Source organism: Carcharhinus amblyrhynchos, chromosome 5, assembly GCF_965287045.1.
Source record: "Carcharhinus amblyrhynchos chromosome 5, sCarAmb.v2.hapA, whole genome shotgun sequence".
In the NCBI taxonomy this organism is placed as follows: domain Eukaryota; kingdom Metazoa; phylum Chordata; class Chondrichthyes; order Carcharhiniformes; family Carcharhinidae; genus Carcharhinus; species Carcharhinus amblyrhynchos.
Window position 1 is genome coordinate 106,025,909 of NC_137328.1, and position 27,069 is coordinate 106,052,977.

General features: G+C 42.1%; 1 protein-coding gene across 1 annotated transcript in view; it reads left to right on the forward strand.

Annotated features, from left to right (window-relative positions):
* Positions 1–27,069, forward strand: part of LOC145343553 (ufm1-specific protease 2-like) — an 87,655-nt gene that overhangs the window by 36,368 nt on the left and 24,218 nt on the right. The window contains exons 5-9 of the mRNA XM_080189800.1: positions 5,759–5,916; positions 15,600–15,792; positions 21,591–21,734; positions 21,911–22,075; positions 23,903–24,024. Of these exons, the coding sequence (XP_080045926.1) occupies positions 5,759–5,916; positions 15,600–15,792; positions 21,591–21,734; positions 21,911–22,075; positions 23,903–24,024 (782 nt within the window). The remainder of the gene's footprint in view (positions 1–5,758; positions 5,917–15,599; positions 15,793–21,590; positions 21,735–21,910; positions 22,076–23,902; positions 24,025–27,069) is intronic.

Here is a 27,069-nt window from a genome sequence, read left to right on the forward strand (position 1 = left end):
CTCATCCAAATCATTGATGTGTATCAATGGCTGAAGCACTGATCCATGTGAGATCCCTCTAGTCATTGCCTGTCACTCTGAAAAAGACCCTTTTTTTCCTACTCTGTTTGCTGTCTGCTTTTCAATTCTCCACCCATGTCAATAAATTAGCCCCAGCCCTATGCACTTTGATTTTGCACACTAAACTCTTATATGGAACTTTATCAAAAGCTTTCTGAAAATCTAAATACATCACATCCACTATTTCATTCTTATCTATTTTAATAGTTACATCCTCAAATATGATTTCTTCTTCATAAATGCTGACCTTGTCTAATTCTGTTGATATTTTCTAAGTGTCCTGTTATTGCATCTTTTACAATAGACTCTGGCATTTTCCTTATGATGTTAGGCTAACTGATCTGTAATTGCCTGCTTTCTCTCTCCTTTTTGAAATAGTAGGGTTATATTTGCCAACCTCTAATCTACTAGGACTGTTCCAGACTCTACAGAATTTTGTAAGATGATAACCAACACCTCCACTATTTCCATGGCTACCTCCTTTAGTACTCTGGGGATTTATTAGTTTCTCTAGCAATATTTTTTCTAGAAATACTAATTTCCTTCAATTTCTCCTTAGATCCTTTATTCCTTAGCATTTCTGGAAAGTTATTTGTGTCTTTTTCTGTGAAGGCAAAACTAAAATAGTTGTTTAATTGCTCTGCCATTCCTTGTTCTCGATTATAAATTCCCCTGTTTCGGGATGTAAGGATCCTACATTTGTTTTCAACAATCTTCTTCTTTTTATATACATAGAGGAACTTTTACAGTCCACTTTTATGTTAGTTGCAAGTTTATTCTCATTCTATTTTCTCCTCTTAATCAATCCCTTGATCTTCCTGTGCTAAAATCTGCACTTCTCCCAATCCTCAGGCCAAATTAGCAGTAATACAGCAGCCGTGGAATTCCTGGAGTGTGAACAAGATATTTACCTTAGACCAGTATTTTGAGGAACCAACTAGGGAACAGGCTATGCTAGATTTGGTAAAGTGCAATAAGAAAATCTTATTGTGTAGGGTCCTTTAGTAAAGAGTGACCATAACATGGCAGAATTCTTCATTAGGATGGAAATCCAATCCAAACCTAGGGTCCTAAATCTAAACAAACAAAACAACTAAGGTACAAAGGGTGATTTGGCTACAGTACTGTAGATTGGGAAACTTGGATAATAGTTAAGAAAAAATACAAGCATTGCAACAGTTACACATTCCTTTCTGGAACAAAAATACAATAGAAATTAAGGATAGTATGCAATCCAAAGTGGAATCATATTAGTTGCTAGAAAAAGTAGTAATTGGGTATAGTTTAGAATTCAATAGTTACTCTCAGGATCCGTTCTGTGGAAGCAGAGGTGCTCCTGCTACCCTTCCTCCTTAGAGTTCTGCTTTTGTCTCTGGAGAGCCAGATGCCTCCTTTGACATCTCTCTTCTAGATGCATTAGAAGAATCCAAGACACAAAATGCTGGAAAATCTCAGCAGATCTGACAGCATCTATAGAGAGAATTATGCCAATGTTTCAAGTCTGGATGACCTTTTGATAGAGGATCAGCCATGATCACATTGAATGATGAAGTCAGTTCAAGGGACTGCATGACCCACTCCTGCTTCTACTTTATACGTTTCTATATGTTGAAAGGTTGTCAGGATCTTCCTTACTTAGAATCTTGGGGCATGGAACCAGGCCCTTTGGCTCAGCTTGCTGTCCTTTTTTTTAACCACTAAGCTAGTCCCAATTTCCCACATCAGCTATGACTCTCACCAACTTTTACAGATGCACCATAGAAAGTATTCTTTCTGGTTGTATCACAGCTTGGTATGACTCCTGCTCTGCCCCCTACAAACCCACACAAGAACTACAAAAGGTCGTGAATGTAGCCCCAATCCATCATGCAAACTAGCCTCCCATCCATTGACTTTGTCTACACTTCCTGCTGCCTCAACAAAGCAGCCAGCATAATTAAGAACCCCACGCACGCCTGACATTCTCTCTTCCATCTTCTTTCTTCAGGAAAAAGATACAAAAGTCTGAGGTCACGTACCAACCAACTCAAGAACATCTTCTTCTCTGCTGCTATCAGACTTTTGAATGGACTTACCTTGCATTAAGTTAATCTTTCTCTACACCTTAGTTCTAATTATAACACCATATTCTACATTCTCTATGAACAATACGTTTTGTCCATATAGTGTGCAAGAAACAATAATTTTCACTGTTTACTAATACATGTGACAATAATAAATCAAATCAAGATCAAACATTTGGCTCATATTCCTTTTGTACCCACCCTACCTTTGTAAGCGTCTAAACACTTTTTAAAAGCCAAAGTTGTACCAGCCTCTGCTACTACCTCTGGCCGCTTGGTCCAGATACTCACCAACCTCTGTGAAAATACTGCCCCTCTGGACCCTTTTGTATTTCTCCCCCTCACCTCAAACTATGCCCTCTAGTTTTAAACTCGCCTACTTTTGGGAAAAGATGTTGACTATCGAGCAGATCTATGCCCCTCATTATTTTATAGACCTCTATTAGATTACCTCTAAGCCACTTATGCTCCAGGGGAGAAAAGTCCCAGCCTCTCCTTATAACTCAAATCATCAAGACCTGGTAGTATCCTAGTAAATCTTTTCTGCATTCTTTCTAGTTTAATAATATCCTTAATATAATAGGGTGACCAGAACGGTACAGAGTATTCCAAGTGTGGCCTTACCAATGTCTTGTACAACATCAACAAGACGTCTCAACTCCTATATTCAGTGTTCTGACCAATGAAACCAAACGTGCCGAATGTCTTCTTCACCACTCTGTCCAATTGCAACTCCACTTTCAAGGAGAAATTAACCTGTATCCATAGATCTCTTTGTTTTATGACTTTCCCCGACACCCTACCATTAACTGAGTATGTCCTGCCCTGGTTCGATCTACCAAATGCATCACCTCGCATTTATCTGAATTAAACTCCATCTGCCTTTCATTGGTCCATTGGTCCAATTGATCAAGATCCCATTGTAATCCTTGATAACCTTCTTCACTGTCCACTATGCCACCAATCTTGGTGTCATCTGCAAACTTACTAACCATGCCTCCTAAATTCTCATCCAAATCATTAATATAAATGACAAATAACAGCGGATCCAGCACCAAAGCCTGAGGCACACCACTGGTTACAGGCCTCCAGTTTGAAAAACGACTCTCTACAATCACCCTCTGTCTTCTGTCATTGAGCCAATTTTGTATCCATTTAGCTACCTCGCTCTGGATACCGTGAGCTTTAGCCTAATGCAACAACCTACCTTGTCAAAAGACATGCTAAAGTCCATGTAGACAACATCATCTGCATTGCCCTCATCTACCTCCTTGGTTACCCCTTCAAAAAACTCAAATTCATGAGACGTGATTTTCCACTCTCAAAGCCATGCTGACTGTCCCTAATCAGTCCTTGCCTCTCTAAATATCCCTCAGAATATCTTCTAATAACTTACCTAAAACAGATGTTAGGCTCACAGGCCTGTAGTTCCCAGGCTTCTCCATGCAGCATTTCTTAAACAAAGGCACAATATTTGCCACCCTTCAATCTTCAGACACCTCACCAGTGGATGATTCAAATATCTCAGCTAGGGGACACGCAGTTTCCTCCCTAGCCTCCCACAAAATCCTGGGATACACTTTATCAGATCTCAGGGATTTATCTCCTTTGATACACTTTAAGACTTCCAGCACCTTCTTCTCTACAATGTGAACATTCCTCAAGATATCATGATTTATTTCCCCAAGTTTCTTTCTCAGCAATAAACTCCGATGAGAAATATTCATTTAGGATCTCACCCATCTCTTGTGGATCTTGCACATAGATGACCTTGCTGATCCTTAAGAGGCCCTACTGTTTCCCTAGTTACTCTTTTGCTCTTTATGTGTTCTGTAGAATATCTTTGGATTCTCCTTTGCCTTATCTGCCAAAGCAATCTTGTATCTCTTGTTGCCTCCTGATTTCTCTCTTAGCTCTACTCCAACACCCTCTATATTTTTCAAGGGATCCACTTGATCCCAACTGCCTATGCATGTTATATGCCCCTTCTTCTTCTCGGCCAGGGCCTCAACATCCTGAGTCACCCAGCCTTGCCCTTCACTCTAAAAGGAATGTGTTCACCAAAATATCTTGGTCAACACTCTTTTGAAAGCCTCCCACTTACCATCTGTCCCTTTGCCTGCCAACAGACTCCCCCAATCAATTTTTGAAAGTTCCTGTCTACTACATCAAAATTGGCCTTGCTCCACATACTGAATGAGAAATTCCTCCTGAATACACTCAATAAATTTCTCTCTCTCCATCCAAGCCTCTGATACTATGGCTGTCCCAGTAAATGTTGAGAAAGCTAAATGCCTCTCCTGTTACTACCCTATTTTTCTTGGAGCTATGTGTAATCTACTTATTTGCTCCTCAATTTGCCACTATTTGGCATCCTGTAGTACAATCGTATCAAAGTGATTTCCCCCTCAGTTTTACCCAAAACTCAGTAGGTGAACCCTCAGAAATATCCTCTGTCAGTACTGCCGTGATGTTTTCCCTAATTAAAAGTGCAATTCCCCCTTCTGTCTTACCTCCTGTTCTATCTTTCCTATAGCATCTATACCCTGAAACATTAAGCTGCCAGTCCTGTCCCTCCTTTGGTCATGTTTCAGTAATTGTTATAATATCCCAGTCCCAAGTACCCATCCATGCCGAGTTCATCTGCCTTGTCCATTAGGCCTTTTGCATTGAAATAAATGCAGTTTAATCTGGACTTCCCTTGGTGAAGAATTGGAAAAATTGTTTTGGATTGCAGATTAATAATGATAAATCTGATTTATGAATTATTATTTTCCTACTTCTCTCCTTCCCTATTCATAAAGTCAATCCTCCTCACTTTCCTGGAGTTCCCAATGATTCTATTTCCCCTCTTGACTGCCATTTTATTTTGAGAATGTTCTACTCCTCCTACTCTCCCTCCTGCCAGTTCACGGAGCAAATCCTGGTGATTTGCCTCTCATCATTGCTCCTGATGCTACTATTCCAGGCAATATATCCCCTGTGCTGTGGATGAGAGTTCCCACTTTACGCAACATTCTCAGTAGAAAACAATCGCGATAACAATGTGGGTCTAACCCAAAACCAGCAGACCTCAGTAAACCACCCCACCAGGTGGGAAGTAATTGAATTAAATTACTTGGTTTCAGAATTTCCCGAAAATTGTGTTCATGCTTTTCATGAATTTTACAACTTGTTCTGGAAACCTAGCTTGATTGTCATATTTTGATTTCTCTTTTCCTTCTTTATCAGTTGTTTTATAATGGCACCCCACAGGGGACAGCCAGCAACATTACAAAGAATCATTAGAGCAACATGTGACTTCCAGTGGAGAGGGATTCAGATTTGAAAGAAAGGACAAATAAATTTCAGAAAAATGTGGCTTTTCAGTATTTGCTCATATTAAAATGAATATTGTTTCCTCAGGACTCAATGGTAAAACTCTAATATATTTTTTCATACCTAATATGTGAAGTTGGTGCCTTGAATTCTGGTGGGAAGTGTGCTGCCTGCCATATTGGTAAAGGAGATGAGGTGTGAGCAGACCAGCAACATTCTATTCCTGGGCCTTGTGTTTTATTACTCTGTAAACTGTCCAGACCTAATAACCTTTAACAATTGTAATAATTCTAGAATTACATGTTTTTAACTTTCAGAAAGTAATAAACCTGCAGATTGTGTTTGAGGTGACAAGTCCCAATTCCAGTGAACCAGGACTAATTATCCAGCACAATGACATGTCACGAGTCCACTTCAAGCTGACTCTCCCTATCGATGTGGTAGTATTTGCAAATCCCAATGAACCATGGGGAAAGTATGTATTCTCCTAAATATTGAATGATTTCTAAATTAATTTAGTACATTAAAAGTGCAGCCATGTAGTCCATGTTCAGTTTAACATAGTGCCCCATGGTATCTTAAGCTAACTATTTGCTAACTCAAGTTGTTTGGTATTTTTATGAGACATTTGCTGGAAAGTCTGTATCTTCTCTACCTCCATTTTCCCCAACCTCGTTTTCTCTGAAGATTTTATATCCTTGACCATTTAATCACCCACATTTAAGCCAAATTATTGCCACTGTATCATATCTCCACATGGCTATTTGCACTAATGACACACAAACCTTATCCATCACACTTGGCATTTATACAGGTTTTGTAGAATCACGGAATTATAGAATGTTTATGGTACAGAAAGAGGCCACCTGGTCCATCATGTCTGCAATGGCCAAGAAACATGCCACCCAGCCTAATCCCACTTTCCAGCATTCAGGCTGTAGCCCTGCAAGTTATGGGACTTCAGATGCATATCCAGCCACTTTAAATGAGTTGAAGATTTCTGCCTCTCCTACTCTTTCATGCAGCGAGTTCCAGACCCCTACAACCTCTCTGCTAAAGTAATTAGGCCCTTCCCATCCACTGTATGTAGTCCCCTCAGAATTGTGTACATCTCAATCAAATCTCTCCTCAGCTTTCATTCTTCCAAGGAGAAAAAAATACAGCTTATCCAATTGTTCCTCATAGTTGCAATTTTCCGGTCCTGACAAACAATCTCGTAAATTTCCTCTATACACTGCAATGTAATGAGGTGACCAGACTATACACCGTACTCAAGTTGTGCCTAACTAATGTTTTATGCAGTTCCAACATTATCTCCATGCTCTTACATTCCATGCCTCAGCTAATAAACAAAGTGATTCTATATGCTTTCTTAACCACCTTTTCGACTCATCCTGCTACCTTCAATGGTCTGAGGATATTTACTCCAAGCTCCCTTACTTCCTCTGTACCCCCACAATATCCTCCCATTTAATGTGAATTAATTTGCCTTGTTTGACATTCCCAAAGGCAGCACCTCACATTTCTGTGCGTTGAATTCCATTTGCTACTTTCCTGCTTACTTGACCAGTCCACTGATATCTTCCTGCCTACTTGACCACTCCATTGATATTTTCCTGCAGTCTGCAGCGATCCTCATCGATATCAATCACATAGCAGATTTTTGTGTTGTCCACAAACATCTTGATCATTCCTCTCATATTTACATTCAAATGATCAGTAGATATCACAAAAAGCAGAGGACCTAGTACTGAACCCTTTGGAACCTCACGGGAAACAACCTTTCAGAGTCAAGAACACCCATCAGCAATTACTCTTTGTTTCCTGCCACTGAGCTAATTTCATATCCAGCTTGCTGAACCTATGGGTTTTTCTAACCAGGCCTTCAGAACCTGTTAAAATCCATACAGACTATATTGACTACACTACCTTCATCAATCTTCCTTGCTACTCCCTCAAAACATTCAATTAAATTTGTCAACACAACTTTCCCATAGCAAATCTATGCTGACTGTCCTTGATTAATCCATGCCTTTCTAAGGGTCAGTTTTCCTCTTCCTCAGAATTGATTCCAAAAATTTTCTGCTACGAGGGTCAGACTGACTGGCTTGTTATTTTTTTCAGTCTATCCTTTGCTCCTTTTTTCAAACAAACATAAAATGTTAGTAGACCTCCAATCCTCTGACACCACATGTGTATCCAGCAAGCACTGGAAAATAATGGCCAGGCCTTCCACTATTTCCTCTCTGATTCTTTTATCTATATCATCCCCACAATGCAGAGAGAGGCCCATCGAGTCTGCACCAACCCTCCAAAAAAAATCAACCCCATCCAGGCCCTTCCCTCTGCCCTATCCCTATAACCCTTCATATTTACTATGACTAATCCATCTACCCTACTCACCCTTGGACAAGTAAGGGACAGTTTAGCATGGCCAATCTACCTAACCTGCGCACCTTTGGACTGTGGGAGAAAACCAATGCACCCAGACGAAATCCACGCAGACACTGGAAGAACGCCACACAGACAGTCACCCAAGGCCGGAATAAAACCCGGGCCTCTGCTGCTATGAGGCAGCAGTGCTCGTCACTGTGCTGCCCAGAATTGCAATAGCCTGTGGTGTATTTCATCCAGCCCTCATGATTTATCCACATTCAAGAATGCTAATCTGATAAATATTTCCTCTCTCCTTATGTTCATCACATTCAATACTTCTCAATCTGAAAGACACGCTGGTTAGGTGCATTGGCCATGCTAAATTCTCTCTCAGTGTACCTGAACAGGTGTTGGGATGTGGTGACTAGGCAATTTTCACCGTACCTTCATTGCAGTGTTAATGTAAGCCTACTTGTGACTAATAAATACATTTTTCCTTCTCTTCATGAACACAGTTGAGATTTTGATGCAAATGCTCTGTCCTGCACTGGTGGAGAGCATAAACTCCATGGTGCAGGACTTGCACTCCGTGGCGCTGGACATGCATTCCATGGCACAGGATATGAACTCCCATGGTGCAGGCACTTGTGGGCGTCCATGAGTTCCAAAGACAGAGGACAGCGGTGCTCCTTGACCTCACACCAGCTGTCTCTGTATCCCAAGAAGGAAGCCACGGGCCCTTAAGCACCCATAGGGAGGAAGAGAAGATGGTGCATACCCTGGCATCATTTACCCAAGAGAATCAAGGGGTGTCCAGCCCACTTGGTTACTGTCTTTCTGTGACTGAATGAACTCTCATGCTGAAAGCCGAGGAGAGTGGCATTGCCAACAACAGCACCCCAAATGCAGGCCGTGGTGCTCCAGGTTCATCCATCAGAGGACAAGGTCATCACAGACAACAGAGCATGGTGGAGACCTGGCTGCCTCTTCCTGTGGTGTGGACCTTGGGGATGCACCAAGACATAGCAGCAGGATTAGAAATGTTCAGCAAGTCTCGTTGCACAGCGTAGGCACAGGTTTTAGGCACTTATAGATATTGACCACTTATAAAAGTAAACACTCACCTCTGTAAATAAACTCTCACTTATTGCACTGTCTCATGGCTCCCTGTCTCATGAGATATCTTCCTGCAATGTCACTGAGGCAACAGTATTCATGTTCTGCAGAAAGACTAAACGCTTAGTCCAGAGCCTCCTCCATCTGCTCTCTGCAAGATTGCCAGCACATTGGCACCCCCTCACAGTGTCAGAACACATTAGTCATGCTTGTTTCTCCTTGGTCACGAGAATGTTCCCCATGATGTCCTGGGCCACCATCACTCAACCCACTCATTGTCAATGTGCGCTCTCTGCACATGTAACCCAGAGGCAAGACCCTAATGTAAAGTGTGCATCTGCCTCTGGTGATACAGAACCTCAGGGGCACACATAACTACAGAAGAGCTTACATCATTGAAACCTTCAGTGTGACATAGCCCTAATGTAACACTGATACTGAAAACAAGCGAGCTAAATTCAAGCAGACAAGAGTCAGATGTTCACAGTAGCTCTTGGAGGAACAATGAGCTGGCCCCACTGCAAGTCATCCTCATCCTCCTGCAATGCCAGGACTGAAGGTAACCACTCCCGCCCCATGATACAAGCCTCATCAGTGAGGCTGTACACTGTCAGAAGTCAGACGAGAGAGCACTGCACATGGAAGGGATTTCAGGATTATGGGATGATATAATTGGCCTGAAACATCACCATTCATGAATCTGGCAGCCAAGAGTGTGTCCTGAACTCTCCTGCCTCTGCTACTGTCATTGTTCTCCAGGCCCTCCTTTGCCTTATCCACCTCAATGTCCTCTTCATCAGAGGAAACATGCCACTCCTCCATTTCTTCATCAGGTAGCTCCTCACCCTGTTGAAGCACTAGGTTGCAAAGGGCACAGCAGATTGTAACAATATCTCTGTGGACTATACTGCAGGGCTATACCATATCAATCCAGCCACTGGAAGCTTATCTTCAGCATTCCTATGGTCTGCTCCACCTGAATGTAAATAGCAGCATGTGCCTCTGTATCTGGTCTCAGCTGCACTCTGTGGCCTCCCTGCAGGTGTCATCAGCCACATTCTCAGGGGTATCCTTTGTCTCCAAAGTGCTAACCCTATAGCCACTGAGGTGCCTCAAAAACCATCAGGAATCTGAGACCTGCTGAGGATGTGTATATTACACATATTACACCCGCACCCACCCCCCCGCCACACCTGGAAACCTAGCAGGCACTTTGACGATATGCTTTGTGTGGTTGCAGACTGGCTGAATATTTAAGCAGTAGAAGACCTTGTGATTGATAAACTGAATTCTTTGATGCCATGAGGATTGGAGAGCCAGATGAGGACAGTTAATGGCACCCTGCACTTGTTGGAAGCCTGCTATCTGGGTGAAACCTGTAACTCTAGCACTATTCCTCGTCAAAATAGATGTAGTTCTGAGCCCTTGTGAAGAGTGCATCTATCACCTCCTTGATGCATCTATGAACAGAAGCTTGAAAGATGGAGCAAAGGTCACTCATGGAGCCCTGAAAGAAGCCAATAAAAGTTGGGGGTGGCTTTCAAAATCACAGGCAGCAGATGCCCTCCAAGTCAATGCAGCGCCAACCCCTGAAGAGGGTTGCATAAGTGAGCCACCATGTCCTTGGAACGGTGAAGTCTTTGCCAACACAGGTTGTTGTTCATCTCTAGGAAGGTCTGTAGACCCTAGGCCTCTAAATGACTGCTTTTTGCAATCCATCTTATGACAGTGGAGCAGGTCCCCTCCCTGCTTATGATTTTGCTCCTGTCTTGGGGCAACCAGACACTTCCGTTGATATCTTCTCTCCTCTTAATGCGCCAGCAGAACGACAGCAAGTCCCATAAACTCCAACTCTTTCTCAAGCTAATCTTAATAGTGGAACCACATTAGCTGTTCTCCAGCCCTCTGGCATCTCTCCTGTGATGTGGAGATGCTGGCATTGGACTGGGGTAAACACAGTAAGAAGTCTCACAAAACCAGGGTAAAGTATTTGGTAGCAAAAGCTACTAACTTTCGAAGTGTTGCTCCTTCATCAGGTGAATGAAATTTCAGTTCACAAACAGGGCGTATAAAGAGGCAAACTCAATTTACAAAATAATGATTGGAATGCGAGTCTTTACAGGTAACGAAATCTTAAAGGTATAGACAATATGTGTGGAGATTGGGTTAAAGAAATGTGTATTGTCTCCAGCCAGGACAGTTAGTGAGATTTTGCAAGCCCAGGCAAGTTGTGGGGGCTATAGATAGTGTGACATGAACCCAAGATCCCGGGTGAGGCTGTCCTCATGCGTGCGGAACTTGGATATCAGTGTCTGCTCAGTGACTGTTGTGCTGTCATGTGTTGTGAAGGCCGCCTTGGAGAATGCTTACCTGAAGATCAAAGGCCAAATGCCCACGACCGCTGAAGTGTTCCCCAACAGGAAGAGAACATTCTTGCCTGGTGATTGTCAAGTGGTGTTCATTCATCTGTTGTCTCCCCAATGTACCATGCCTCGGGACATCCTTTCCTGCAGTGTATCAGGTATACAATGTTGGTCGAGTTGCAAGTATATGTACCATGTACCTGGTGGATGGTGTTCTCATGTGAGATGATGGCATCAGTGTCAATGATCTGGCATGTCTTGCAGAGGTTGCTGTGGCAGGGTTGTGTAGTGTTGTGGTCACTGTTCTCCTGAAGGCTGGGTAGTTTGCAGCGGACAATACTCTATTTGAGGTTATGCGGTTGTTTGAAGGCAAGTGGGGGTGTGGAGATGGCCTTGGCAAGATGACATGTTGAAGGCTCCGGAGAAGACATTGTAGCTTCTCCACTCCGGGGAAGTACTGGATGACGAAGGGTACTCTGTCCGTCGTGTCCCCTGTTTGTCTTCTGAGGAGGTCGGTGCAGTTTTTTGCTGTGGCACGTCAGAACTGTTGATCAAAGAGTCGAGCGCCATATCCTGTTCTTATAAGGGAATCTTTCAGTGTCTGGAGGTATCTGTTATGATCCTCCTCATTTGAGCAAATCCTGTGTATTTGGAGGGCTTGTCCATAGGGGATGGTTTCTTTAGCGTGTTTAGGGTAGAAGCTGGAGAAATGGAGCATCATGAGGTTATCTGTGGGCTTGCAGTACAGTGAAGTGCTGAGGTGACCATCCTTGATCAAGATGTGTGTGTCCAAGAATGCAACCGATTCCGGAGAGTAGTCCATGGTGTGTCTGATGGTGGGATGGAACTTGTTGATGTCATCATATGTCGATTCAGTGATTGTTCACCATGAGTCCAAAGGATCGGTTGAACGTCCTGTGAAGTGAAGACATCTTGTTCAAACCTGTGCACGAAGATGTCGGCATATTGAGGTGCGAATTTGGTCCCCATGGCTGTTCCATGTGTCTGGCTGAAGAACTGGTTATTGAAGGTGAAGACATTGTGGTCCAGAATGAAGCGGATGAGTTATAAAATTGAACCTGGAGATTGGCAGTTGTCAGCGTTGAGTATTGAGGCATTTGCAACAATGCCTTTGTCGTGGGGGCTGCTGGTGTAGAGTGCCGAGACATCCATTGTGACGAGGAGTGTCCCTGGTTCAACTGTGTTGGTTGTGCTGAGTTTCTGTAGGAAGTCTGCAATGTCACACAAAAGCTGGGGGTTCTTTGTACGATAAGTTTCAGGATGCCCTCGACATAGCTGGAGAGGTTCTCACACAGGGTCCCACTGCCCAATACGATGGGATGGCCGGATTGTTTGCCTTGTGTATCGTCAGGAGGCAGTAGAGATCTCCAACGCGGGGAGTATGTGGGATGAGGGCATGGAGGGTGCTCTGTAAGTCCAGATCAAAAGTCTTGATCAGTCTGAGTTGACGGGTGTGGTCTTTGGTCGGATCTGTGGGTAACCGTCTGTAGTGTTCCTCGTTGTTCAGTTGTCAGTACACTTCTTTGCAGTAATCCATTCTGTTCAGTATGACAATGGCCCAGTCATCATGATGGCCTCAACTGAGATCTTGGGTTCATGTCACACTATCTGTAACCCCCACAACTTGCCTGGGCTTGGAAAATCTCACTAACTGTCCTGGCTGGAGACAATACACATCGCTTTAACCTGTGCTTAACCCTCTCTCCACTGACCTTGTCTGTATCTGTAAGACTTGATTAACTGTAAAGACTCGCATTCCAACCATTATCTTGTAAATTGAGTTTATGTCTTTATACGCCCTGTTTGAACTGAAATCCCACTCACCTGATGAACAAGCGACACTTCGAAAACTAGAGCTTTTGCTACCAAGTAAAACTGTTGGACTTTAACCTGGTGTTGTGAGATGTCTTACCTCTCTTGTGGCTAGAGAGGAATTAAAAATTTGGATCAGAATCCCTGCAATCTCTTCCCTTGCCTCCCACAGTAGCCTGGGACACAGTTCATCTGGACCTGGAGATTAGTCCACTCTTAAGGCTGCCAACACCTCCAATACCTTATCACTCTCATTTTCAATTCGCTCAGGAATCCCGCAGGCTCTGTCTCTTCCTGAGTTCCATGCCTTCATCTTCATTCTCTTGGGTGAAGACAGGTATGAAGTATTTGTTCAACACTCAAGGTCCTCTGGCTCCAGCCATGGATTGTTCCCTTGGTCCATAATGGGCCCTATTCTTTCCCTGGTCATCCTCTTCCCATTGATATACTGATATTATCTTGGGATTTTCTTTAGTTTTACCAGCCAGAGCTTTCTCATATCTCTTCTTTGCTCTCCTAATTGTTTTCTTAAGCTCTACCCTGCACTTCCTACACTCCATTAATGCCTCCACTGATTTGCTCCACTTGTACCTGCTAAAAGCCTCTTTTTTACTTCTCATCATAACTCTGATATCTCTGGTCATCAATAGTTCTCTGGACTTTTTACTCCTTCCTATCACCCTAGAGGGAACATGTTGGGCCTGCACCCTACTCATTTCCTTTTTGAACATCCCTCACTGCTCTTCTGTAGATTTCCCCACAAGTAGCTGATCCCAGTCTACCTTGGCCAAGTCCTGCCTTATTTTGCTAAAATCCACACTCCCCAAATCCAAAACTTTTTTGTTCATTTCTTTGTCCATAACAAGTTTAAATTGTACCATGTTGTGGTTGTAATCACTAAAATGCACCTCCACCACCATCTCAACCACCAGTCCAGTTTCATTCTACAAAGTTAGGTCCAGCACTGTGCCTTCCATGTTGGACCCTCTACATATTGACAAAATGTTCTGTACACATTTCAAGAAATCCACTCCATCCAAGCCCTTAACATTGACTATCCCAATTAATGTTGAAAAAGTTGAAATCAGCTAATATAGTTACAATGTGATTATCATTTATACACACCTCTGTGAATTGTGCACATATTTGCTTCTCAATTTCCTGCTGACTATCTGGGGGTCTATAATAAACACTTAGCAATGTGATTGCCTTTTTTTATTCCTAGGCTGTACCCACAAAGCTTCATTCAGTGCCCCCTCCAAGATGGCATCGCTCCTTTCTATAGTTATTGACTCCTTAAGTAATAATGCAATGCTTCTTCCTTTTTTACCCATTCCCCTATCTTGCCTGAAGTTTCTATATCCCAGAATGTTGAGCTGCCAATCCAACCCCTCCCTCAACCATATCTCTGTGATGGCTACTATATCACAATTCTGCATGTCAATCCTTGCCCTTAACTCATCCATTTTACTTGGTATTAAAGTAGAGGCCATCCAGCCTTGCCTTACTCCCTTGAAACTTAATACATCTGTGCTTCCTCTGACGTGATTGTTTTACTGTAGTATTCTGTGTCACGATGGCCCATAACTTGCTGGTTCCCCAACATAGGATTTGGGGATTATAGTATATAATATGGGGGGCATGGGGGTGAGGAAGATATGAAGGCATGGAGCCATGAGACTAAGAAAGATTCAGCATATGAAGAATATAGGAATGCAGGATGAGGGTGAGGGAGTGGGGCTGATGGTTTGGTGTCTTAAACTTATCTATAAAACTATGCTGATGTTCTTGTGAATGGAAGCATGCCATTTAACCTGCCCGTCTTGACATCTGTTTTCTCTGTCTTGGGTCAGCTGAAAGAGGCCCAACTCCAACTTGTGATCATTTCCTGTCACTGTTCGGCAGGAGGTAGGATTATGATATGAGGAAATGGCTCTATTTGCAACTGATGAAAATCCATTTTGAAAATCCAGCTCTGTAATCAGGAATACTTAGTACCCAGTCCCGCCCCTTTTTGAATCTACTTTACAAATGGATTCCAGTAAGATGCTTTTAAAAATTGAAAAAGAAAACATAGAAAAGCTAGAAATCTGAAATGAAAAGGGGAGATAATAAGAAGCTCCATCAAGGTATTTACTGTAGCTCTTAAATCAAAATTCCAGTTTCAATGACATTCTGGCACCTGATATTTATCAGTGGACTAGAATTGTGAAATTTGAATAGGATTGAATTTGAAAGTAAAATGAGGAAAATATACCATGAATTCCATGTTTATTGAATGGAAAAGTGTTTAATTTAAATTATTCTGCAATTATTTGGTGAGAATAGCATTAGCTGGTAGGGAAGCTAAATTACTCTACACGATTTTGTATCTGAGTTAAAGTGAGTTTCTTTTCATTTTATGCTATGTATCAAATGATGCTGTTTAGAATATGCTTTTAATTGTAACTTAAAATGATGTTTTTGACAGGCTACAGGATTTGTTTGTGGAAGCAGTTACTGAACAGCTATCTGCAATGGACAAATGCATTCAGCGATATACAACTGGAAAAACTGTTCCGATGCCGCAAGCATACCACTTCGAATTGCCAGAGAAAACTACTCTCACTACAGTAATATACCCTGCTGGAATCAGTGATGAAAATCTGGAACCTCAACGAAAAGTATGGTTGGAGCCCAGGTCACTTTTTCATTCATACAACTTGTCCATGAATAACTAAATGTTTAAAGTAGCAATTATTTTGTCAATTTTAGACTGATGGTGATTTTTTTTTAAATGGCACAACCTGTCATTTCACCATTTCCAAAATTCTTGGTTATTACTAAAAAAAATGATTTAGCATAATGATCTCTCCCAAAATAAATGCCAGGGGACCAAGGTAACGAATAGTAACATAATATGTGTGCCCCCAATATTCTATCAAATTCTTGAAAGCCCTGAGAATTCATGTTTCTGTGTTACCATAAATCACCTTCCCAGTTACTACCACCCATCTTTCCCTCTCATACACTTCACATACCATGGATTGGTCATCTGTTTAAGAAACAGTTCACAAGACATTTTAAAGAAGATCCACTTCACCTACAATACTTCCATTAGATTTCAATTCCCCAGTAGCCAGCTTCAGTTTTTCTGTCCTGTCAATGTCTATGAGTAATTGTCCTGTTTAGAGAGTTGATATAGAGTCAGAGAGGTTTATAGCATGGAATCAGGCCTTTGGTCCAACTTGCCCATGTCGCCCATTTTTTTAACCCTTAAGCTATTCCCAATTACCCACGTTGGTCCACATCCCTCTATACCCATCTTACCATATAACTGTCTAAATGCTTTTTAAAAGACAAAATTGTTTCCACCTCTACCACTACCTCTGGCAGCTTGTTCCAGATACTCACGACCCTCTGTGTGAAAAAATTGTCCCTTTGGACCCTTATGTATCTCTCTCCTCTCATCTTAAACCTATGCCCTCTAGTTTTAGACTCCCTTACCTTTGGGAAAGGACAGTGACCATCTAGCTGATCTATGCTTCTCATTATTTAATAGACCCTTATAAGATCACCCCGAAGCCTCCTGTACTCCAGAGAAAAAATTCCCAGTCCATCCAGCTTCTCCCTATAACTCAAACCATTAAATCCCAGTCACATCCTAGTAAATCTTTTCTGCACTCTCTCTAGTTTAATAATATCCTCTTTATAATAGGGTGACCAGAACTGGACACAGTATTCCAAGTGCAGCTTTAGCAATGTCTTGTACAACTTCAACAAGACGTCCCAACTCCTGTATTCAATGTTCTGACCAATGAAACCAAGCATGCCAAATGCCTTCTTCACTACTCTGTCCACCTATGACTCCACTTTCGAGGAGCTATGAACCTGTACCCCTAGATCTTTTTATTCTATAACTCTCCCCAGTGCCCTACCATTAACTGATTGAGTCCTGCCCTGGTTCAATCTACCAAAATGCATCACCTTGCATTTATCTAAATTAAGCTCCATCAGCCATTCATCAGCCCACTGGCCCAATTGATTAAGATCTTGTTGCAATCCTAGATAATCTTCTTCACTGTCCACGATGCCACCAATCTTGGTGTTATCTGCAAAGTTACTAACCATGCCCCCTATATTCTTATCCAAATCATTAATCTAAATGACAAATAACAGTGGGCTCAGCACTGATCCCTGAGGCACACTGCTGGTCACAGACCTCCAGTTTGAAAAACAACCCTCTACAACCACCAACTCTGTCTTCTGTCATCAAGCTAATTTTGTATCCATTTGGCTACCTCACCCTGGATACTGTAAAAATTAACCCTATGCAGCAACCTATCATGTGGTACCTTGTCAAAGACTGTGCTAAAGTCCATGTAGACAATATCGTGTACTGCTGTCATTTACCTTCTTGGTTACCCCTTCAAAAAACTCAATCAAATTTGTGAGACATGATTTTCCATTCACAAAGGCATGCTGGCTGTCTCTAATCAGTCTTTGCGTCTCCAGATGCCTTAAGATTCTGTCTCTCAAAATATCTCCTAACAACTTACCCACTTCAGATGTGAAGCTCACTTGCCGTCGTTCCCTGCAGCCCTTCTGGAATAAAGGCATAACATTTGCCACCCGCCAATCTTCAGGCACCTCACCTGTGACTATCGATGATTCAAATATCTCTTTTAAGGGACCCACAATTTCCTCTCTAGCCTCTCACAATGTCCAGGGATACACTTCATCAGGTCCTGGGGATTTATCTATCTTAATGCACTTTAAGACTTCCAGCATCTCCTTCTCTGTTATATGACCACTCCTCAAGACATCACTATTTATTTCCCCAAGTTCCCTAACATCCATGCTTTTCTCAACAGTGAATATTGATGAGAAATATTCATTTAGGATCTCACCCATCTCTTGTAGATGACCTAGTTGATCCTTAAGAGGCTCTACTCTCTCCCTAGTTAATCTTTTGCCCTTTATGTATTTGTAGAAGCTCTTTGGATACTCCTTTGCCTTACCTGCCAAAACAATATCATGTTCCCCTTTTTGCCTTCCTGATTTCTCTCTTAACCCTACTCCAAGACCCTTTATACTCTCCAAGGAATCCAATTGATCTATTTGATCTCAGCTGTCTATGCATGTCATGTGTCTTTTTCTTCTTCTTGACCAGAGCTTCAATATCCCAAGTCATCCAGGTTTCCCTACTTCTATCAGCCTTGCCCTTCACTCTAAGATGAATGTGCTTACCCCAAACCCTGGTCAACATGCTTTTGAAAGCTTTCCACTTATCAGACGTCCCTTTGCCTTCTCACAGACTCCCCCAATTAACTGTTGCAAGTTCCTGCCAGTTACCACCAAAATTGGCCTTGCCCCAATTTAGAATTATAACTTTTTGGGCCAAACCTATCATTCTCCATAGCTGTCTTAAAACTAATGGAATTATGGTCCCAAGTGATCCCTCACTAACACTTACATATTTGCTCCTTACAGGCGGGGAGGAGGTAGATGTTCTGAGGGAAGATATATTAGCAATTTTGAAAAACCTGAGGGTGGATAAGTCTCCTGGGCCAAATGGGATACATCCTAGGATACTTTGGGAGGCAAGAGATGAGGTTGCGGAGCCTTTAGCTTTGATCTTTGGGTCCTCACTGTCCACAGGGATAGTGCCAGAGGACCAGAGAGTGGCAAATGTTGTTCCTCTTTTCAAAAAAGGAAATAGGAATGACCCTGGTAATTATAGGCCAGTTAGTCTTACTTCGGTGGTTGGTAAGTTAATGGAAAGGGTCCTGAGAGATAGGATTTATGACCATTTGGAAAGATTCAGTTTAATCTGGAATAGTCAGCACTGTTTTGTGAGGGGTGAGTCCTGCCTCAAAAATTTGAATTCTTTGAGGAGTGCGTGGACAAAGGTAGAGCAGTTGATGTCGTATACATGGATTTCAGTAAGGCATTTGATAAGGTTCCTCACGGTAGGCTCATGAAGAAGATAAGGAGATGTGGGATAGAAGGAAATTTGGCCAATTGGATAAGTAACTGGCTATATCATAGAAGACAGAGGGTGGTGGTGGACTGGAGGCCAGTTACCAGCGGTGTAGCACAGGGGTCAGTGCTGGGTCCTCTGCTTTTTGTGATTTTTATCAATGACTTGGAAGAAGGAGCTGAAGGGTGGATTAGTAAATTTGCTGACAACACCAAGATTGGTCGAGTAGTGAATGAGGTGGAGGGCTCTTGCAGGCTGCAAAGAGACATTGATAGGATGCAGACCTGGGCTGAAAAGTGGCAAATGGAGTTTAACCTTGATAAGTGTGAGGTGATTCATTTTGGTAGGACAAACTTGAATGCAGATTACAGGGTCAACGGCAGAGTTCTGAGGAATGTGGAGGAACAGAGAGATCTTGGGGTTCATATCCACAGATCTCTGAAGGTTGCCACTCAAGTGGATAGAGCCATGAAGAAGGCTTATAGTGTGTTAAAGTCTATTAACAGGGGGTTTGAATTTAAGAGCCGTGGGGTTATGCAGCAACTATACTGGATGTTGGTGAGCCCACATTTTGGAATATTGTGTTCAGTTCTGGTCACCTCATTATAAGAAGGATGTGGAAGCATTGGAGAGAGTGCAGAGGAGATTTACCAGGATGCTGCCTGGTTTGGAGGGTAGGTCTTATGAGGAAAGGTTGAGGGAGTTGGGGCTTTTCTCTTTGGAGCGGAGGAGGATGAAAGGCGACTTAATAGAATTTTATAAGATCATGAGAGGGATTGATAGAGTGGATGTGCAGAGACAATTTCCTTGGGTGGATGTAGCTGTTACTAGGGGGCATAACTATAAGGTTCTTGGTGGGAGATATAGGAGGGATGTCCAAGGTAGGTTCTTCACTCAGAGAGTGGTTGGGGTGTGGAATAGACTGCCTGCTGTGATAGTGGAGTCAGACAATTAAGGAACTTTCAAGCAGTTATTGGATAGGCACATGGAGCACACCAGACTTATAGGGAGGGGATAGCTTGATCTTCGGATTGGACATAGCTCGGAACAACATTGAGGGCCAAAGGGCCTGTATTGAGCTGCTGTAATGACCTATGTTCTATGTAATTATTGAAAAGTATTGTTTCTTGCACACTATATAGACAAAACATATTGTTCATAGAGAAGGAAACGAGGGAGTACAGAATGTAGTGTTACAGTAGGGTGTAGAGAAAGATCGACCTAATGCAAGGTAAGTCCATTCAAAAGTTTGATCGCAGCAGGGAAATAGCTGTACTTGAGTCAGTTGGTACGCAACCTCAGACTTTTGTATCATTTTCCTGAAGGAAGAAGGTGGAATAGAGAATGTCCAGGGTGCATGGGGTCCATAATCATGCTGGCTGCTTTGCCAAGGCACCGGGAAGTGTAGACAGAGTCAATGGATGGGTTGTAGCTATGACCAAACTAAGGAGATCCACAATGCTGTTGATAATGGACCAGTTTACTTATTGAATTTCCCAAAACATGTAAGGTAAGATTATAGCAGCAAGTTTCATAAACTTGGTCCTTGAGTTTAGAAGCTCACACAAAAATTATGGGGGTGATGTTATCGGCTTGTCACACCAGTTGACCAGCATGGCTAGTTGGTAAAATCAAGCGAGGGGTGGAAAATCGGGCTCACGCCAGGTTTCTAGCTTCTTGTGATGTTACCAGCACCAATTTGCCACGAGTAGTGCCAAGAGAGAGGGGCCTGAAAGGAGAGGTGGGCCTGAAAGGAGTGGGACCTGAAAAGGGTGGGGCCTGAAGGGGTGGAGACTGAAGGGGTGGGCACATGGGGTAGTTTCGTAGAGAGGTTACTCTGCATGGGAGGGTGGGAATTGGCCATGATGGTGATCAACTGGGGTGGTGGGATCGGGGGTAGGACCGCTGTACACAGTGCACTGGGAGATCAGAGCACCTGCACAATGACTCGAGCTGAGCCGCCAGCTTCCCAGCATGAATTGGCTCCACCCACTCCACCTATTGACAAGAATCACATTTTACTTCTTTTTCTTTTCTAAGTGCCGTACATTTGCGTCTGGAGTTTTCCTAAAAAATGGATGCAGTTCGCTCCCATTTTCATGCTCCATTGTGTGCTTTCTTACCCGTAGACTGATTTGCCACAATTTAAATGAATCAAGCAGTTAGCTTCTATGAAGGTAAAAATAAAGAAAATTAATTATTAGTACCCACTAGCCTCAGAAGTTTAAATACAATGGGGATGAACTTACCAAAAAAAATTCTCAGTCCAGAACAGACAGGTTAACAGGAGAGTTTTGGATCCATTTTTTCAGCAAGGCCACAAGTCAAATCTTATGCACTCTGAGCAAAATAAAACCCTAAATCTTATGAATTTTTGACTGAGGCTTTGGCTGGAACTATTGGTAGATAATATTTGTAAGATTATTTTTAGTAAATGATGATTTAAAGATCTTATGAAGTCATCAGATTAAAAGTTATGCTTTTTTTTGATGTGCCCAGGAGCTGCATGCTGAACATGGTCTTGGTAATAAACCCTTCTTTCGCCGCCCCATGGCCTATTGTTTTCCATGTGATGAGAAGGAATCTAATCGTTTGAAAAATGTACATAAGTATATTCCTGCTCCTGACCTTGATGAGTTTAAGGTACAAATCTCAATTTACAATACTAAAGATGTTTAAGTAAATCAAAATAACCAAATTAATAGAATTATTTGTCGTTATAATTCTTTTAAATTTTGTATAAGAAACTAATTCTATTTTCAGTCAATTATATGCACTTTTGATCTTACAATAATTACATTTGATTTACTTTGGAGCAGGTTGCCCTAGTGCATGGATTCTATGTGTTTTATCACTGCTTGCAGCATGATGAAGATGACAGTGATTGGGGTGCTCCATACCGTTGTTTGCAAGTCGTAATCTCCTGGTTCAACTTTCAGGGGTACATTAACAAACCTGCACCTTTCCTTGCAGGTGTAAAGAATGTATGCTAATCCTTTTACATTAATTCTAATATTGTTTAAATGTCACCTGACCATGTAAATGATTGAAAAACACCATTTTCAATTTTTAATTGTTTTGTTTAGTTATCATTTAACATAGCACAGCATTTTGTGAAAAATGTGAATTAAATCGCTTGTTTTGCTGGATATTTTAATATAATTTGATCAAGAGGTGGAGAAAGAGCCTGCCAGGTTTTCAGCCATGACCCCACCCCTCGAATTACGTTAACTACCCTAACACAGCATTTGCAGTGTTCAAATTGTTAGCATCTTGTAAGTCTCCATTTTGTTATAAATGGAGTCAGAACATTGTGGGAGTGAAGAGACAAACTGCAACTCATGTGTGCAAAAGAGTTGGAAGGCAAATTTGGATTGAGAGTTTTAGAATGCTGGGGCAGTTAAGAAACTAGGATACAGGATGACAGAGGGAGAAGGGAATGGAACTAGTGGTCAGGCAGAGGGTGACAAGTGACTGGAGGTTGAGGTAAGGGCGTTCAGGGGAGAAAGGAAATATGAACATAGAACCCTACAGTGCAGAAACAGGCCCTTCGGCCCATCGAGTCTGCACCAACCGCAATCCCACCCAGGCCCTACCCGCCCCCATATCCCAACACATTTACCCACCAATCCCTCTAACCTACACAACCCAGGACACTAATCAACCTAACCCGCACATCTTTGAACTGTGGGAGGAAACCACGCAGACACGAGGAGAATGCAAACTCCACACAGACAGTGACCCGAGCTGGGAACTGAACCCAGGTCCCTGGAGCTGTGAAGCAGCAGTGCTAACCACTGTGCTACCATGCCGCCCATATGGCTTGGAATGGGTAGGGCTGGGGGGCAGGGGAGAATGCAGTTCAGTTAATTGTTTAGGAGATTAAAAACGGGACCCAGGGAAAATAGAGAATCTTGAGATACGCAGGTCAGGTACATAGAAAATAGGTAAATGGATTTCTTGGGGGATGGAAAGAAAAAGAGGCAAAAATCAGGAGGTTGGGCAGCTGGGGGGAAGTACAGGATAGGGTGGGGTGAGTGTGGACCACCATCTTCTGCAGAGTCAGAAGTAACAGCAGCAATGCGGAAAGTATAGGAGTGGAGCTGTGAGACCAGCTACCGGTGAAGAGTTGAACAAAACCTGGGACTTCATTGTGAGTAAAAAGTGAAAGATTATTTTCATTTTTGGGCAAATGGGAACACTGAGGTGGAGACTGAGAGTTCTTTGTGTTTTCAGGGAACATCACAAGCTCCAATACATGGAGAGTCAAATATGCCCAGCAGTGCTGGAGTTGGGAGGAGCATTTCTCATCCAATGCTCACAGAAGGGGAAGCAATAGAAACGCTTCCTGTCAATTTTTCAGCAGCCTCTAGTAAATTCACTGTGCAACCAGAAAAGTTTGTGCTTATCCCACCCTTGGATGAGAAAACTGCAAAAGCAGATTGATTGCCTGCCCATGTTACTCGTGCACCAACCTAAAAATTGCACAGGCAATGCACTATTCTGGTCAAGTGTAGTTTTAGTTCCTCCAATGAGCACCTTCATTAACGACTGGCAACCAATCCATGCTTGTGCCCTGACTGAAATATCACGCCACTGCGCAATAATGTCGGGATGCACGTGCAATGTCAGTGTAAAATTCTGCTACAGATATCTGCTTTGAATGCATCAACATTCTAGTTTATAAATAATTTCCTACGGAATGAATTAAGTTCAAAGCAAGAGTGTGTGATGCATGTTTTCTGCTAATTTTTATTCTGCCACTTCCAAGAATTGTTACTTTGTAAGCTGTTTTCCTTTCGCATTTTCAGGAGTTGATGTCAATTAAAACAGCATTCGTCCGTGTTGTGCTGGATAAAGAATGGCTTGATGTTGAAGCAATGGTGGCATTATTAAATTCTTACAATATTTCATCTACCGTCATTGATGACCAGTAAGAAAAACATAAAAGCAATATGATCATTATAAATTAAGCTTTGGTCTGTCTTTCACTGTAAGCCAGAGTGTGAATGGCTAGAACAGTTGAAAATTGTTTGGTACATTTATGTGTTATAAACGTATATATTTATTGTAAATTAGAGAGAAAAGATTTGTGTGAACTTTAAGTGCCCCTTCATTTTAGTTTGTTTTTTTACAAAACCAAGAAAGTATCAGCACAAAAAAAGACTCATTTAAAATTTGTGTCTGTGCCAAGTCTTCACCTTGAGCTGTCTTCTTTAATCCAATTTCATGTCTTATTTCATATTGCTGATTATATTTTCACTTTGTGAGTGCTTGCCTATTTAGTGTCTTTGATTGTAACACCATTTGAAGTGAAGCATTTCTAATCCTCTACATGAAAATATTCTCCAAACCTCCCTTTTGTTCTTAAAGAGATATTCATCCATTCCTACCACCACTTTCCTACCAATTTGCTAACTTCTGGAAAGTATAGAGTTATATCTCTATAGTCTACCCCCTCAAAACCTTTCAGACTTTTAAAAACCTCACATTAGATTCAACTCCCAAAGCTTTTTGTTTTCCTCTGTCATTGGGATGTGGGTAACTGACAGCTATTGCAGTACCAGCTATGCCACCAGGGAGTGAAGGCCACTCCCAACATTGCAGAAGGCCCATGAGAAACAGCAAGAGCCTTAAGTCTCAGATCTTGTTGGGTCCAATCCAGCAAGCCCTGGCAAGAATGCACGGGGGATTAATGTTGGACAGGGTGGGGATGAAAGGATAGACATGAGGCCCTGAAAAGAGGCAACACCACCCTCCCCCACTTTATCACTGGCCAGCAACCCACAGGTACAAATTTACCAGGTTTTGCATGCAATGCAAGCTTCTACCATTGCCTGTTAAATCGGAGCAGAAGTCAGGACTTAAGTTATCATTAATTGTCTAATTAAGGTTTTCCATTAACCCAAGGATGGCAAAACCACCCAACACCTCCTTGACCACTCACAAAATTGCAGTGGGGCAGAAGAACCCATGGCAAGAACCATCGCAATGGCACACTGCCTTAGCATAGCAAGGGCTCAACCTACCTTATGAAGGAACAGCAATAAATGTCCAAGTCAGGATGGTGATTGGAAGGGAATTTGATAGTATTGGTGTTCTCATATGCCCATTACCCTTGCCCTTCAAGCAATGGTTTGGGAGGTTTTGCCATAAAAGCATTGGCATGTTACTACATTGAATCCTAGAGAGAGTACACACAGCTACCACTGTAACCTGATACTGGAAGAAGTGGATGTTCAATTCAATGGGTGGATGCCAATCAAAGGATTAGTTTGTTATGGATTGGATCGCCTTTTATTGAGTAGGATTTACAGCCATACCTATCCATGCCATGGCATAATAGCTTGCAAATCAGACAAAGTTTATCAATGTAGTAGCCAATGAGCACAATAGGAGCAGACATTAAAAGGATGCAGACAAACTTATAAAATGGGCAAGCAGGATGAAACATGGCAAATAAAATTAAACACAAGAAATATGAAGTCTTGCATCTTGGAAGGCAGAATGGAGAAAGGCAATATAAACTAGTGTGTTGCTGATTAGAGTTTAGCTGGATTATTTTGTCTATTCTGGACACCACTGTTTAGCAACACTTTCCAGTCCGACAAGAGGGTACAGATAAGAATTACTAGAATTATACTGGGAGCAAAAACCTTCAGGTATGTGGCAGAGACTAAGGAAGCTGGGAATAAAAACAAAAAATGCTGAAAATGCTCGGCCTATCTCACAGCAGCTGTGGAATATTTCAGCTCTGTGACCTTTCAACCATGGACTTCCACTGGATTGGTATTCAATAAAGTACTGTAATGGTTTGCCATTGCGTTCTGCAGTAAGGCTGACCAGAGAAAGGCTAAGATTCCATCAGCCTCTTTAACTGCCTTTTGAACTTGTCCACTAAAATCTGAGTGGATGCACCGTAGAATTGTTTGTCTCATTGAAGTATGCTGTTTTACTAAGGTTGGGAACCACTGGGGTTAAAGACGAGCATGTTGTACTGTTTCCCATCCTGCTCCTTTCACTTTGTTATACATCTTTAATTTAAACACTTTCCAAGCATTCCAGTTTAAAGAGACAAACAAGGATAGTAACGCAATTATTTCTTTATTTAACACTTTTAGTACCAACTCGAATGTAAACAGTTGCAACTCATTACTGAATTCTTTACTGAATTTTAACTCCAATTGAACATCAACTTTCAACTGAGCTTTAACTCTTAAACTGCACTTTAACTCTAACTGAACTTCAATTTTAACTATTTAACTGAAAGTAGATACTCCTGAGTTAGGACAACCTTGGCCAAGAAATATCCTCACTGTAGAATCAATCTTCTTCTCTGTGAAGCATTCTTCAGGGTACAAGCTTTGTTGTGATGGTAATTGTCTTCCAGTTATCGTTGCCAAAGAAAGAATTCATGTTTCTTATTCACAATTCTCCACTTGCTTCCAGAAGATTCTCTGTCATCCAGCCAACTGAATAACCAGAAATCGATCAATGATTCGAACATCCAGAGACGCTTAGTTAATTTTACATGCCCCATGCATAGCAGCCATAAAAATTGGAGCCATGGTGTCTCAGTTAATGTTAACTTCCCTGATCTGACCAACAAAGAAGCTACAGATCACAGCTCCCAGACCAGAACCTCTTTACAACCTGCATCTGGTTTTAGTCTATAAGTCAACCAAAATTCCCAGTATGCTTCATCTCAGCCAGAATAGCCATTTTAAAGTCACTAACTATTGCCATTATTGTTGTTAAATCATTGTTGTAGCCATTTTTCTCTGTCCACAACTTACTCAAAGCCTATTATATTTTTAACTTCCCCAATGGTAGTGTCCCTACTTCTGGTCCAGCAGCAACAAGTTCTTCAGGACTTGATGATCATCTCACTCCCCCACAACTTGATCGCTGGCCCCTCAAATATGCCCAGGCCTAACCCTGATCCACCCCTCCTGGCCTGCTTTGATCTCCATTCCAC